At 40.0% G+C, this 15,102-nt stretch overlaps 1 protein-coding gene across 6 annotated transcripts in view; it reads right to left on the minus strand.

The window, feature by feature from the left end:
• ATP9B (ATPase phospholipid transporting 9B) overlaps positions 1–15,102 on the minus strand; it is a 215,676-nt gene that overhangs the window by 185,967 nt on the left and 14,607 nt on the right. For 4 of the 6 annotated variants that reach the window (XM_024754795.1, XM_024754799.1, XM_024754797.1 and 1 more), the window contains exons 2-4: positions 14,713–14,886; positions 7,141–7,291; positions 4,543–4,656 (exon numbers count right to left, since the gene is read on the minus strand). In XM_024754795.1, coding sequence (XP_024610563.1) covers positions 4,543–4,656; positions 7,141–7,291; positions 14,713–14,886 — 439 coding nt within the window. Of the gene's footprint in view, positions 1–4,542; positions 4,657–7,140; positions 7,292–14,712; positions 14,887–15,102 lie in introns of those variants that run through there. The other 2 variants (XM_024754798.1, XM_024754800.1) reach the window with 2 other exon arrangements.

The raw sequence follows: 15,102 nt of genomic DNA on the forward strand, positions 1-15,102 counted from the left end.
CACCAGGAAGATATTTTATATGGAAGATGTACAGATTAAAAATCCATATTTTCTTTATCTAAAAATCTTTTGTATGGATAGATGTACTCCACCTTATTAATTTTGACAGAAGCATTACAATCCATTTTGTTACTCTGATTACAGCAGCTTTGCCTTGAAGAAGTGTTCTGAAATCTGAACAGTATGAAAGGTAATATTCATTCTGATACAATGTAATGAAATCACTTATTTTCAGTTTACTCTTCCTATTATATAACAAAATATAACAGAAATTAGTTCAGACCTGAAGCCAGTAAACAACACTGCCAGGAGTAATTGAAATAGAAAGATTATTAATTAAGCTATCACTGTTTTCAGAAACATCCTAATTTTAGATAGAGAGCGGAGGGATTAAGTTTGCATTAACTTGTTTTCTTTAAAATGAGTGGACATCAGACATAAGACTTCATAATCACCAGCTTTAAGATTTTTTATGCTTCACTGGCAGGTTTTTGGCTAGGAGAAAACTGCAAATGCTAACTGATTCCTCTTTTGGGCAACTTATAGGACCTTAGCGTGCAAGCAGAGAGAAGATGCCAAAAGCTTCAATGTGTATATAAAGATCCCTGCTCTTCTAGGCCCTGGGCATGGGACAGGGTAAGATACACAGGCATAGAAAGAACAAGGGCTTAGGAAGAAATCAGGAATACTTCCCTTGGTTAAAAAAAAAAAAAAAAATACTCATATATATTTTAGAATTAGTTTAAAGGTTCTCTAACTTTGCCCAGATTAATAAAAAAGATCTTCTACAGATAGTATCTTTAAAAGGTGCTCTGAGGTGAGTTTGGCTTGAAGAACCAACAGACCCTAAGTCAGCCTCGTGGATTCAAAAGTGAGCCTAATGCGCACATCAACTTCTTGAGATTCTTGCCAAATCAAAGGTTAAAATGCACATAAAAAGTGCAAGCAAAGATACTAGCAAACCTTCATTATGTGTTTCTGAGAAAAGGCATCACCTGTGGCTGCTGCCAAACCGAGGAGCAGAGGGAAGGGTGGGAACCCAGGTCTGAGGGTGTGGCGGCCAGCAGAGCGGAGCAAGGGAGCGCTCGCCCGCCCGTGTCGAGGCCGCGCGGAGTGGAAGAAGGGGCGGGGCTTTTCTCTGCTCTCTGGAGCACGAACACATAATCACAGCAGAATAATGGTCCCCTTATGGATACTGAGGTTCGTACTGAGGTATTTATCTAAATATAATAAAGTTTATTTCTCATGTCAAAAAAATGATAAAGTACTTCAAAACACCTGAGAATTCAAGTTAAAGGACCTAAAATCCAAGCTAGAACTGGAAATGAGCTCTTGTTAGAGAACAGAGAAACTAGAGAGGCCCATGTATGCTGTGCACTCAGTCCAAGCCTGGCCAACAAGGTCAATCTGTGAACAGGTAACACTGAATTCTTCGAAAAGAATCCATCAAAATAGAACATTTTCTTCGGTTAAAAGCTAGTTAAATCAGAGTTAAAAAGGCCAGAGACAAAGGCAAGATACAAATGAATATATTTTACTTTAGATTTTTAAGAAGAATTTGTGTTCTCAGATACTCATTGTTTGAGTTAAAATTAATTTAACCCAAGGTAGAAAATACTATTTAAATGGTAAATACTGCTAGGAATAGAAAATAGGGGCTAGAAATAAACACATGAAAACCATAAATAAGTTTGTGTTTCCAGCATTAGCAAGTATATTTTCTATGTTCTAAAACTTCTGTAATGCTAGACTGCTTTTATTAGAAAATGGACAAAATAAACAGCACTTTTAAGGAGGGCACATACAGCTACAGAATTTCTGGCACAAGTGTGTAAGGAATAACACACAATTCGACCGATCATGCAGCAGTCTGCAACTGAGAACAATTAGAAACAACCTAAAAGTCTCCTTTCCCATGAGGATGGACAAATCAATTGTGATACAGTCACACAATGGAATACTTTAGAGAAGTGAAAAACGAAGGAACTAGATATATGTGTGTCCACATGGGTCAATTTTATAAATCAATGTAAAGCCAAAAAAGCATGTTACAAAAGGATACTTAGAGTAAGACAAATGTTACATAGAATTTTTAAAGCATGCCAAAACAGTGCATCTTGTTTTAATAATACAAACATAAGTAGCAAAATTATTAAGAGATACACAGCAATTTAATCTCAAATTCAGAATGGAGGTTACCTCCAATGAGAAGAAAAGTGAGAGAAAAGAAAGAAGGAGAAGTCACCCATGTTCCCTCTCCATGGCCGTGTGGCTTTAAAATCAACTTTTAAAACTGTGGTGTAAGCTTCAGTGTTCTCCCTCGTGTGACATATGCAACACACAGACACACGCCCCTATCCTATTCAGGATGAAATCTGAGCGCCCACCACCCCTCCGGGCCCCCTTCCCACCAGAGTTGCACGTCCACACACTCCAGGGCGCCCAGACCTTGTGCAACTACTGTGCCCTCTGCCTGCAACACCTGCTCTGCACACGGCCCACTCACTCCCTCCTATCGTCCAGATATCGTCAAATGCCACCCCAACAAAGGCGACTTCCTTAGCCACCCTATTAAAATAACCCGGTCATTCTCTACCCCCATATCCTGCTTTACATTTTTGGCTTCACGGCTTCATGGCAGGCTTCCTGGCATGACGGATCATTTAAATTGTCTTTCGCCCCCAGAATATAAGCTCTATTAGGACAGGGTTTGTCTTATTCACAATTGAATCAACACTGCTTTGACTAGTGCTGGACACAAACGAACTCAGTGGGGGCTGATCAAAGAATTGTGTATTTCATTCCATACATATTTTAACCCACTTTTCCCCATTTTTCTAATATGTACACCTTCAGTGTTATTAAATACTTTTTCTAAACATCATTTTCAAAGGTACACAGTAGCACAGTATTCCAACAATGCATGGCATACAGCACAGTTAAACAATCCAGTTAGACATTTGACTTTTCAAATAATTTTGTCATCAAGAATAATAGGGCTTCCCTGGTGGCGCACTGGTTAAGAATCCGCCTGCCAATGCAGGGGACACGGGTCCGAGACCTGGTCTGAGAAGATCCCACATGTCGCGGAGCAATTAAGCCCCTGCACCACAACTACTGAGCCTGCGCTCTAGAGCCCGCGAGCCACAACTACTGAGCCCACACGCCTAGAGCCCGTGCTCTGCAACAAGAGAATCCACCACAAGGAGAAGCCCGTGCACCTGCAAGGAAGAGTGGCCCCCGCTCGCCACAACTAGAGAAAGCCCGCGCGCAGCAACAAAGACCCAACTCCGTCATAAATAAATAAATAAATAAACAAACAAATATTTTTAAAAAGAATAATAATAGACATTAGTAAAGACATTCTTTAGACTCTATGACTGATCATTATTGCTTTAAGATAAATTCCTCAAATAAAAACGCTGAATCCATTTATAAGGTGTCTTTATATATATTTCCAAACTATCCTCCAAAAAAAGGCTACACGGATTTATGTTTACACAACAGTGGATGAGAATCACAGCTTCATATCATCAGCACCAATGTCTCTGTCGATCTGGCGAATACAATAAGTGGAAAAGGTATCCATTTATTCAGTAACTTTGTATCTAGATTACACATAAGTTGCTTTCATTGCTCAGACCTACGCCACCCTAAAGTCTACGTGAACAGGAACCGGAGAGGGACTTAAACTTACCCCCGCTTCCAGCCCTCCTGCCGCACCTGAAAGCACAGCCTCGGAGGCGGCAGGGCTGCACGAAGCAGAACAGATCAACTGGAGAGCATATGGCTCCGATCTCCAGTTCTGAGGGTGGGAAACCTGAGCACTGCCCTGCTCCCTCGCTACAGGAATCATCTCACTCGCCATGTTTTCTTGCCCAGATCACACTGGTGATCTGCCCAGGAGGGAGCACACCAAAGGGAGCAGTACCCCCTTCTAGGTGAAAAGAAGGAAGGAGACATACCTCTTACCTCTGTAAACTGAAAAGCAATGAAAACTATCTGCAAACAGTATAAAAACTATCAAGACAGCATGTTTGAGATGGAAATATTCAATGACAAACATCATTTGCCTTTCCAAAAATGTCACACCCCAAGCTGTCAACCAGCGGCTGCCAGACTTCACTGAGATACTTCAGAACTGTTGCCATCAGGCAGAGGGAAGAGCTGCCCATCCATCAGGACGTCAGAGGTGCTGGGCAGACTCGCACAGGCCCACCCCATCTCTCCCAAGAGCTCCTCCAGTACGGGGCAGCGGGGCTGGGGACACACAGCTGCCACCCTAGGGCCCGAGAGAACGCCCAGCCCACCAGCAGAGGTGCTCTGTAGCTTCTCCAGCCAACCTAGCGCCGCGTGCTGCCCTCACACTCCTGTGGGGCTGCAGAGGACTCTGTGAAACCTTGAAACAAAAGTTCAGTGACACACAGCAACATATCACATTTTAAAAACCCGACTGATTTATCTTTTAACCATCTCCACTCTTAAAGCTATATTTTAAATACTTAATAATTTCACTTAATTTCAAAAATCTTTTCTTTTTACCAGAGGAGCCCAGTAGGTGTAGAGATAGCCTATTTTCAATGCTGGCACAAACTGTGAGCAGGATACTACCAGAAAATAGAGATTCAAGAAAAACTTGAATTGTTCATATAAAACCTAAAAAGAAAAAGAAAAAATTAACATAATCTCTTCAAGGAAAATCTTTCATACCTTAATTAAATAATTAAAATCAACATAATATCTAACTGTATTTCCATCAAACAGTGAAAACATGCCCTGAGTCACAATACATTAATTTTGACAATGGCTTTCCGATAACTAAATCACAAAAAAGAGCTAAGGTTACCCCAAATTATATTTAAAATAAACTGAAAAGAAAGAAAATTAGAACTTTCAACTATGTTAAGTGTCCTCTAAAAGTTTCTTATTTTCTTGCATGCAATTTTCCAGGTTCCCACACTCATCTTCTATAAATCTTTACATGCACACCAAATGAGACAGCAAAACCTTCCCAATGTTAGTAAGTCAGTTAATATAGATATACAAATGTATCTCTTCATATCAACTCAGAAAATCTTATGGAAAAGTGGTGTTAACCTTGTATTTATGAAATGGTAAACAATAAAACATGATAGCCACGTTTTCTGAATGTGGACATCTAGGCAGCTTTACAAAGATCGAGTGAACAAGCAAACCATGTACAGGTACGACTTCACACACACAAAAAAACCTACTTTAATCTCCTGTATTTACTTCCCTCAAAGTATAAGAAATGATAAAAGATAAAAATACGTAAATTACAGACCAATTTTCAGGAAGACAGCTACCCGCATATTCTTTCTATGATAGCTGATATACGGGAGCTGACCTTCAACACTACAATTACAATGAAACTTACAGACTTGCAAACTGCAAATCAAAATCTCCTGGAATGCCATTTTTTAATACAACTTGGAAGGCACAGAAATTTTAACAAGGGCAGAGCAATGCGTTAAGTACTTATTGTTGACTTAAAGAGTCTGGAACCACAGTTTTTATAGAATGAAGTTATACACATCATCACACAGTTATGTGTATGACTAAAAACATCAGTTACATCAATGACACATTTATATTCATAATCATGTTCAACTGCTGTCTAAAAGTGTTTTGAATCATTTCATAAATTAATCTTAGCAGGAGAGAAAACTCTTTCCTCAGTGATTTCTTTAAAATCTCAGTTAGCACAGATTATATCTACTAGCAATTCAGAAACTGCCATTCGTGCTAAAAATGGCATAGAATTCCTACTGTGCAATTACCAAATGTTTCTAAAATACTACGTTTTAGATGAAAAGACTAATTTAAGAGACAATCTAAGAAAAAAGTCATTCCCACGGTAACAGCTGTACAGACACATCAACAGGTCTCTTCCGGACAGCCATCCTGGTAGCCATGTGAACTCACTCGGATCAAAACTAAGCTGCACGATCCACTTTAAACCACTGCAATCAAGACTTTATTGTCTGCTGAGTGAACTTCTGGAGGGCTTTAGGAAAATGTACAATACTTAGCCAATCTGGGAGTATTTAATAATTTAAACCTACGGAGAAAACAGTAGCTTCATTCAATAAAGATGAGAATATTTATCTGCCTGAAAGAGAGTTTACACTTTATTGTCCTAACAAAAGACCAGTCTTAATTATGAAGCCATTAGTTTTGTGTGTTTTAATAAAGGAGCATATTAGACATCAAGCATCTGACAACTACTGGACGGATGGGGGGGGGTGAGGGCTGATCAATGCCCAATATAAAGTCAGCATGGTTATTTAAATAAAAACATGAAAGATAAAGCAGCCCTCATTTCACATAATCAAGAGGGGTTTTTGCAAAATAGCGTAAGAGCTAATACCTAGAACATATCAAAAACTTTGAGACTGGAAACATAAATCAGTCCCAGCTTTCTTTTGCCTTTAGAAAGATAAATAAATCTGTCTATTAAAATAGGGAATGATGCACAAAAGGCAAAAATAATTCCACTAATCTAAATACATATAATCGCAGTTTTATAATTTAAGCCACAAATATCACTGGCAACAAAAAAAGTAGTAAATATTTAAACTTCAGAATTTAAATTTAGCATAATACCTAATTAAAGATAACTACTGACATAACAATACAACAAGGCCTAAAATTTACAATGTGAAGTAGAAAAGAAATCTATAAATGCTTACAGATATTTTGTTATGGAGTCATGTTTGTGTAAAAAGTTATTTTACTTTCATTGTGACAGCCTCGGCAGGCTTTAAACATTAGATACATTCCACTTTTCCCACCAAACAAATTCCCAGCCAAACAAAATGTATGACTTATTTTCTGATAATTTTATTTAGCTTTACTTGGTTATTTCTACAATAATATAAATGTGATGTTTATCTAGAATTGAAGGCAATAAACAAACTATAAACTTTCTTGAGTTGAACCCTTATCATATGGCTATTACAAATGCATATGAATTACTTAACAATTATTTGAAACACCCATGGTTCCAAAGCAAAAGGACTCTGATTTGGATACGACAGAATTAATGAGGGAAAAAAATGAAAACAAAGTTAGCAATCTCTGATATGCAGCCCGTTTTCAAGAATTTAACAATCTTACCCCAGGTATAAAGGTAAATACATTGTATTTCTGATTTTTTATAGAATTTCTGGGATGTTTTTCTTCACACTTTTCCGGATATCCAAGCCACACTGTACGAGCTTTCAATTCTTTCTTTCTTTGACAAATATTTATCAGCCAATCACAGCAACTGCATGAAACAAAAGATACATATTGCGTATGCTTTTTCAGAAGTTTTTGAATTAATTCTACATATCCAGAGCCAATACTGATTGTTTCTGTATTTACCAGACACCAAAAGCATATCTACTGTTAATCTGTAAGGGTTTTCTTAAAACAGGTCAGCTATACTAATTTAAATTTGATATGAAGATACTGAAGGAGCTTGAATAAGAGTGCAATGACTCCTAGAACCTCAGGGAAATTATCCTCCCCGTTTAGATCCTCTTATTGGCAAAATAAAACCATTAACATTCTGAAGCAGTCAATGCTTTACATGCTGAGAAAAGAATCGCCATATGTTATCGGCAATTCTCAATATACCACTTGGTGATTCAGTGATAAAGGCTCTCAGACGTCAATTAACTAGGATGTGACCCACCCCCTTGTCTTAAGTAGTCACTTTTTTTCCTCCTTTAAGTGATCGCGTTAATATAAAACTAAGACGTATGGCTCAATTCAGTATTTAGAAAGGATACCAATGTTTAATGGACTATTCTAATGGCAATAAAAGCTTGATTGTATTTCCATGTGGCTACCTTCAACTATGCAGTGAAGATTTTAATCTAAATCTACCCTGCTCCAACCCTGCTCAGGGTTCCAGGAGCACAAACTTCTCCTTCCTGGACATCCAAACCACCATATTTGAATAGAGAGTATAAAGTTTCTAGTGGGATAACTTTTCTTAAAATACTTCAGAAAATGATGAAAAGGTATCAAATTCACCCCTACTAAGCATAAAATAATCCTGAATTTAAACTTCAGTATTAACAATTCAGTTTAATTAAAATTTCCAAAATGCAGAGAAAGACTCCGAGAGGTTTATTAAGGGAAGGGAAGTTATTAAACGTCATCTTCTGAACGTAGCCAAGGCTAGAACTGCAAGCCAGAAGGATAAGGCGGAAATTCCTAACTTCACTTGTGACAAAGCAAGCTCAAGAGTTAACCTGAAATCCTGCAGGATAACGACAGCCTTAGAAGGTGTGACTATAAGATGAGGCTGACCCCTCAGGACTATGTGTCAAATTCACTGCATGTCTTTCTTCCCTTTAACACACTCAGATGTGTTACTTCATAAACCACCCACAGCAGCACCCTGTATGAGGGAATACATTATGTGTTTAAACTGAAATCAGTATATCCCTACTAAGTATCCACCTAGTTCTTGGCTGTGCTCAGAAAACCTTCATCCTGGAAGGACAGGGCTTTGCCCTTTGAAAGCTGCCGAGTCCTCCTGGGCACAGCTCATCGCCCGCAGGAGTGTCAGGCTCTGCCGTCCTGAGGAGCTACCCCATGGGGGTGTCCAGGAACGCCAAATGCATACCAAGCAGATCAGCTCTAAAACATTCTCCGCACCCCGTCTTCTGCTTCAATTGGAGCAAAGAAGACCCAACTCTCCAAGAGCAGAAATTTCTTATCACTGCTTGCCATCACGTTTTAAAAAATAAATCAGAACGGAGAGCATCTCCACGCATAAAGCACACTTTTAAATCCCCAACAGTTATAAATCACAGTATTATTAAATGATTTAAGACCGTCAAAATAAGTATTCCCATCCTTACTGTTTGTTGGTGGGGGAAAGGGGACTGGTCAAGTAGATCTCAGTCAATATTGGTAATATTTTATCTTGTTTATGCTTGTATGAGACAAAAATTAAATAAGGCTTCAAATAAAATATAATAAGCTTCAAACTACTATTTCTCACCTTCCTGTTGCTTTTACAGAAGGACCTGGATTGCCTCCAGCCCAAGCTCCCTCACCAACACCCACACGGAACCGAACTGCCGGACCCGCGCCTCTCCTTGGGGCACCTCCCCGCAGCCGGGAGGGAGGGAGGGAGGGCGCACACCGCCCACCTCTGTCCAGTTACAACACCAACTCCTCGTCTCGGACCCCCGCAACCACACTCACAGACGCCAAACTCCCACACGGTACACAAGGGAAAACCGGAGGCCACAGAGGTCAGTGAGCAATGTACGCGCAACAGCTGGGCAGGGCTGGCACACAGCCCGGACCTCAGTCCCCACTCAAGCCCGTGTTCCTCCTGCCGCGAGGACAACAGGCAGGCCGGCACCTGCTCATCTTCACAGACGGCCTGTGCTTAGCACAGCACACAGTACGGCAGCCATTCAACAGACGATGGAAAGAAATGAAAAACGCATGAGCGGGCCACAGGACTCCATGGGAAAAACGTGGACTTTAAGGTCGTGCTTTTGGAAACAACTCCCAGCAAGTGGCCCTGGGGTGGTCCCCTGGTCTAAGTCTTTGTTTCCTCATCCGCAGAAGCGCTGATGAGGTTACAGGTGACACGCTCTGAGCTCCTGGCACAATGCCTGCCAGAGGGGAAGCACTCAGAGCTCTGCTGTCACTATGCTGCCTCTCGCTGTCACATTCAGAATGTCTCCAAACTTATAACACTAATTGGCACAAAAAGTTACTGTCCAATAAAGCATCCATTGGCCACATGTGGCTATTTTAGTGGGAATTAATTAATGTTAAGTAAAATAAAAAGTCCAGTTCCTCAGTCACCCTATCCACCTTTCAAGGACTCAACAGCCACCTTGTCCAGTGGCTACCATATTGGACGTCACAGATCTAGAATATTCTCAGCATCCCAGGGAAGCTCTGGAGCAGGGCTGGTACACACAAAGCACTCTTCAGGCAAGCACGACAGCTAGGACAGCAGTCCTCATGTGTGCACGCTTCCTTCAGCATTTCAAATACAGCAAAAATCCTCCAGGAATGTATTCAGATATGAATTTTTCTCCTGAAACACATAATTATCTAATCTAATGGTTTAATGTGCAAAAGTCAGACAAGTCTTAAGATGAAACGGAGGATAGCCAAAGCTCAGCATTTGAAAAAATATAAATAAAACTTAGGAAATGTGGATTTTCCAGAGTTTAGGCTGGTATCGACATATTCTACAGGCAAAAAGCTCTATAAATGCAAAACCACTGTCTTCATCACATGACACCGTAAACATTCGCTAGAATAAGAACCTCAACATCTACAGCCACTATCAGCAGCACGTGAAGCTAACATCCCATTAACCTTCAAAGCCCCACACTCTAGAGACCAAATGAAATACGAGGGGCTAAGAACACACAGTCAACAGTCCAGTTCTTCTCTACAACACTGTATAGAAAAAACTAAGATTCCTAGACTTCCAAAATGTAACTAAATTATTCATAACACTTTGCTACTAGTATTACCAAATTAAAATCTTATTATTATTTCTTCATGCGAAGACAGAATCAAGCAGTGGTTAGGGAGCCACTATTAAACCACCCGCTATTCCACAATATTAAATGAATACACAGTCTCGAAGTTTTAAAAGCCTGGGGCTCCGCCAGCATTGCCACTGGATTATGCAGACAGAAAATATGACCAGAAAGAGAAGACAAACCCCCCACATAAAGAAAATACTTGTAACCAAAAAAATACGTGTAAGTAAGCCTTATAGAGCTGTAGAGCTAAGGGAGAAAGTAAAACTATGGGCAATTTTTGAAGGCAAAGTAATAAGAGTGAAACATACCGGTAAATACCGGTAAGTGAGAAGGAGATGCAGAGGAGTCCCTGGAAGAAAGAAACCAGAAGCTTTACCCAGCAACATTTCTATGCACACTGCACGTTTCCTCAGTTACTCAGTATTCAGAAGACACTCTCCCATTTATATGTAAATCGCCTCACACTGTCAAGGCAAATTGAAACTAAATCCAATAGTGTACAAACTATACTTTTTTCTTAAAACATTTTAGGATTAGTAAGTTTTTGCAAATGCCTCTACAATCAAAGTAGTACTCCAATACTCAATAAAGCACATCTTTATATACCAAGATCCTGTCTTGTAAAATTTTAAGGGGCCATAATTAAATAACTCCCAAAATTTAGAAAGCCTCCTTCCCAAATAAATAAATAAATATATATATCCAACAGGTACCTTTGGTTACCAAGCCAAAAGCAACACAGCACTCATGTCCTCTTAAGAGATCAGCATTTTCCCATGTTTCTGCACTCCAAACATGTTGCCGATTAACTGAAAGTGTAGAGGCCATTTAGGACCGGGAACAATCCTAGCATTTGATACCGCCCCTTCATATGGAAATGCCATTCAGGGGTTCCACTTTCATGGGGACAAAGTGATTTTTGATAGCAAGTGAAATGTAAAGCTCGTGAGAAAGGCATTACTGTCCCCCAGAACTACATACCAGTGAGCATCACAGTAACCCACGTGGAGGACACCCAAAGGTTTAGAAGACAGATTACAGAAAAAGTTTTCCAGAGTCAAATTTTTCAGAGTTGGAATTTTTGCCAAATAATAAAAATGAGAAGGCAGGTCTTAAGCCATGAAGAAATTAAAGCCTACTCAATCCCAGAAGAAGAATAATTTAAAAATAAACCTTACTACTCACAGAATCTACAAATAAAAATACAATGAAATATCTGCGCCTCGTTAACATCATCTGCTATCTATCTTCACCACAATATTCACTGGTGTTTTCTTCTGCAATTAAACTAAGTAATTTTATATATCTTCTACTCTTTGATCCTTCGCCTAATAACCTTAATAACATTGACTTTTTAATGCCTGGTGTTTAGAAAATAAAAAGGTTAGCAAATACTCAAAACTGGAAATTTATAATAAAGAAAATAAGACCCATCTAAGTTGCTAACTGTACCGTTTGTTCTGTAAGGTGCAGTTTTAATTTCCGTAACAATTTCCTGGTGTAGTGGATGCACACTGAACACGAAGTGTGGCCATGTCTCAGGTCACTCTCGTCCACATGGAAAGAGACACTCGTGAGTGAAGCCACCACGATGGCTCGGTCAGCTCTGCCCACGTGATCACCATTTACTAAGATAAAGACTTTATATACATGTCGAGTATATATTACTGAGCTGTTTTAATATCCCCAAAACATGTTAGTTTTTGCCACTAACACCTAGATTTTCAAATATATTCTTAATATCTTCCTCAAGAAAAGGAATATTACAAATGAAATCCAAAACTTGGCTATGTTCCATTTGGTAAAAACAAAATCCTGTAAAAGACCAAAAATAATTAATTCAACAATGCACTCGGCCTTCAACAATGTCCACGATTCTTGGCAACCGTTTCACTGGTATGGATAAGTAGCACTTTCAACACATGGCCTGCCCTCTTGAAGTCCACACCATGCGCACGAGACTATGACCTTAAAGTTTTAGGTCCATCAGTACCCACTCCCACGTCCCCAGTTTCTAGCAACTCTGTCATGCAGGGATCCTCCGTGCGCAGTAGGTAAGATTCTCAGCCTTCTCAGTCCCACTGATCTTCACGTCAGGTTCCCTTTAGGAGGGTGAGACCAGGCACTTATCTGCTTGAAGAGTGCAAAGCAGGACCTATCGCATTTGGAGCACACCTCCTCGTCCTAGCACTTTTCCCAGTCCGCGGAGCAAAGAGCAAGGAAAGGCTGTGGCGAGTCAAGTCAGACTCTGGCTCAACTTCGGGCTTGGCCCTTAGCTATCGGGAGAGGGCCTCTTCTAGTTCTCGGCTGTAAACAGCAGTGAGAATGTTCGTCTCAAACAGCACCACTGGGTCTGATCCCACTCTTTCTTCCACCCCACACTAATGGAAAACACACACCACACATCCATCAAACTGCAATTGTGGCACCGCCCAAAGCTCCTCTGCCGCAGCCGTCTCTTCAACTCACAACACTGGCCACCATTCCCACCGTAACTGCCCACACCCTCGCTTCCACAGCTGGTTCTGTAATTGCTCACGTTTCTCCTTGATGGATAAACAGTAATAAAATTATGCTGGGTTCAATACAGATGCGTGATTACTGATGATCTCTACCAAGGCAGGACCAATTTTGTCATTTTTTTAGTCCTCATGTGTATCCCAGACGCCTCCTCACTTAAATGAACTAATGTTCCCAACTGAGGTTAAGATAAAAGTCATCCTCTCCAACGCTATTTCACACTTGCTCCCCTATTTTTTCTGCTGCCTAAGAAAAGGATTATTAGCCTTCCTTTCCAACACTGTCCTTTTCCCCAAAGGGTCCCTTTCCTTCTTCCTTCACAGACCTCTACCACACTGCTGCCGTTTTAGGAATGTCATCCTTCCGGGTGGTTTCCACTATCACTATAGTAACAACAACTCTCAAACCTACATCTCCAGATCCTGCTTCTGGATCTGACAGAACTACCTGTCTTAGACCAATCCAGTACATGACAGAGTTACATAAGGTATCACCTCACCCAGTCAGAATGGCCACCATCAAAAAGTCTACAAATGATAAATGTTGGAGTGGGTGTGGAGAAAAAGGAACCCTCCTACACTGTTGGTGAGAATGTAAATTGGTACAACCAATTTACAACTCCAACTATGGAGAATGGTATGGAGGTTCCTGAAAAAACTAAAAGTAGAGTTACCATGTGATCCAGCAATCCCACTCCTGGGCATATATCTGGAGAAAACCATAAATCAAAAAGGTACATGCACCCCAATGTTCACTGCAGCATTATATACAATAACCCAGACCTGGAAGCAACCTAAATGCCCATCGACAGAGGAATGGATAAAGAACATGTGGTACAGATATACAATGGAATATTACTCAGCCATAAAAAAGAAACGAAATAATGCCATTTGCAGCAACATGGATGTACCTAGAGATTATCATATTAAGTGAAGCGAGTCAGTCAGAGAAAAGATAAATATCATGTGATATTGCTTATATGTGGAAAGTAAAAAATGATACAAATGAACTTATTTACAAAACAGAAACAGACATAGAAAAAAAACTTACGGTTACCAATGGGGATAGCAGGGAGGGCAGGGTGGGGGGTAGATTAGGAGTCTGGGATTAACGTATACACACTACTATATACAAAATAGATAAACAACAAGGACCAACTGTATAGCACAGGGAACTATATTCAATATCTTGTAATAACGTACAATAGAAAAGAATCTGAAAAAATATATATATACGTATAACTGAAAAAATAAAGGGACTTGAGCATCCACTGATTTGGGTCCCAGAACCAATCCTCCACAGATACCAAGGGACGCCTCTATAATCACAGACGGAAAAGAAAGGAACACAGTTATAAATGTCAGTACAGTGACCAGAATTAATTCTACCATGCAGTAATTACAAAATCACTAATTTTCTCCATCTTTTAAACATTAAAACATCTCACAAAAAAGTGAATTTGGCTTTCTGTCCCTTTTGGATTAGCACTGTTTGGTTCTGACTAAGGTTATTAATACTCTCCATGATGTCATTTAGAGAGTGGCTTCTTTGGTTTGATATAGAAACAAATGTGTTTAGAAGCTACGCTTATAAATAACTGTGTAACCTTGGTGTGTAGGTGAGGCAGCAATGGATAACAAACCTGGTACAGAGGAACTTCAATCCTCCACAGACAAACCACTCTAGGCCTCTCTTTCTTCGCATGATCCTAGCTCGTGGTAATTTGTGGTAATCACTTTCATCATTCTCAAAGCCTTCTTCAGACATCATTAATGGCATTTCATCCAAATGGGCAGACTCATCTTCCAGCTGGTACCTGCATAAAGGAAAGAACAGAGCACTGAGGCAGGCCAAGCAGTCTTCTGTATATGATACGGGTCTGGCTTAGGGCAAGAGCTGGCCCAATTCTACTAACCACACTTTTCTTTTTCCCTCGTACTAAGCTGTCTTCAGGGGAAGCAAAGCATTACAAATAACAATGCACAGTAATGCTACTTTCCTTTGCAAAAAACTTAACCAAGGTAAGCAGGAA

This window comes from Neophocaena asiaeorientalis, unplaced genomic scaffold (assembly GCF_003031525.2).
Source record: "Neophocaena asiaeorientalis asiaeorientalis breed wild unplaced genomic scaffold, Neophocaena_asiaeorientalis_V1.1 scaffold124, whole genome shotgun sequence".
NCBI classification, from domain to species: Eukaryota; Metazoa; Chordata; class Mammalia; order Artiodactyla; family Phocoenidae; genus Neophocaena; species Neophocaena asiaeorientalis.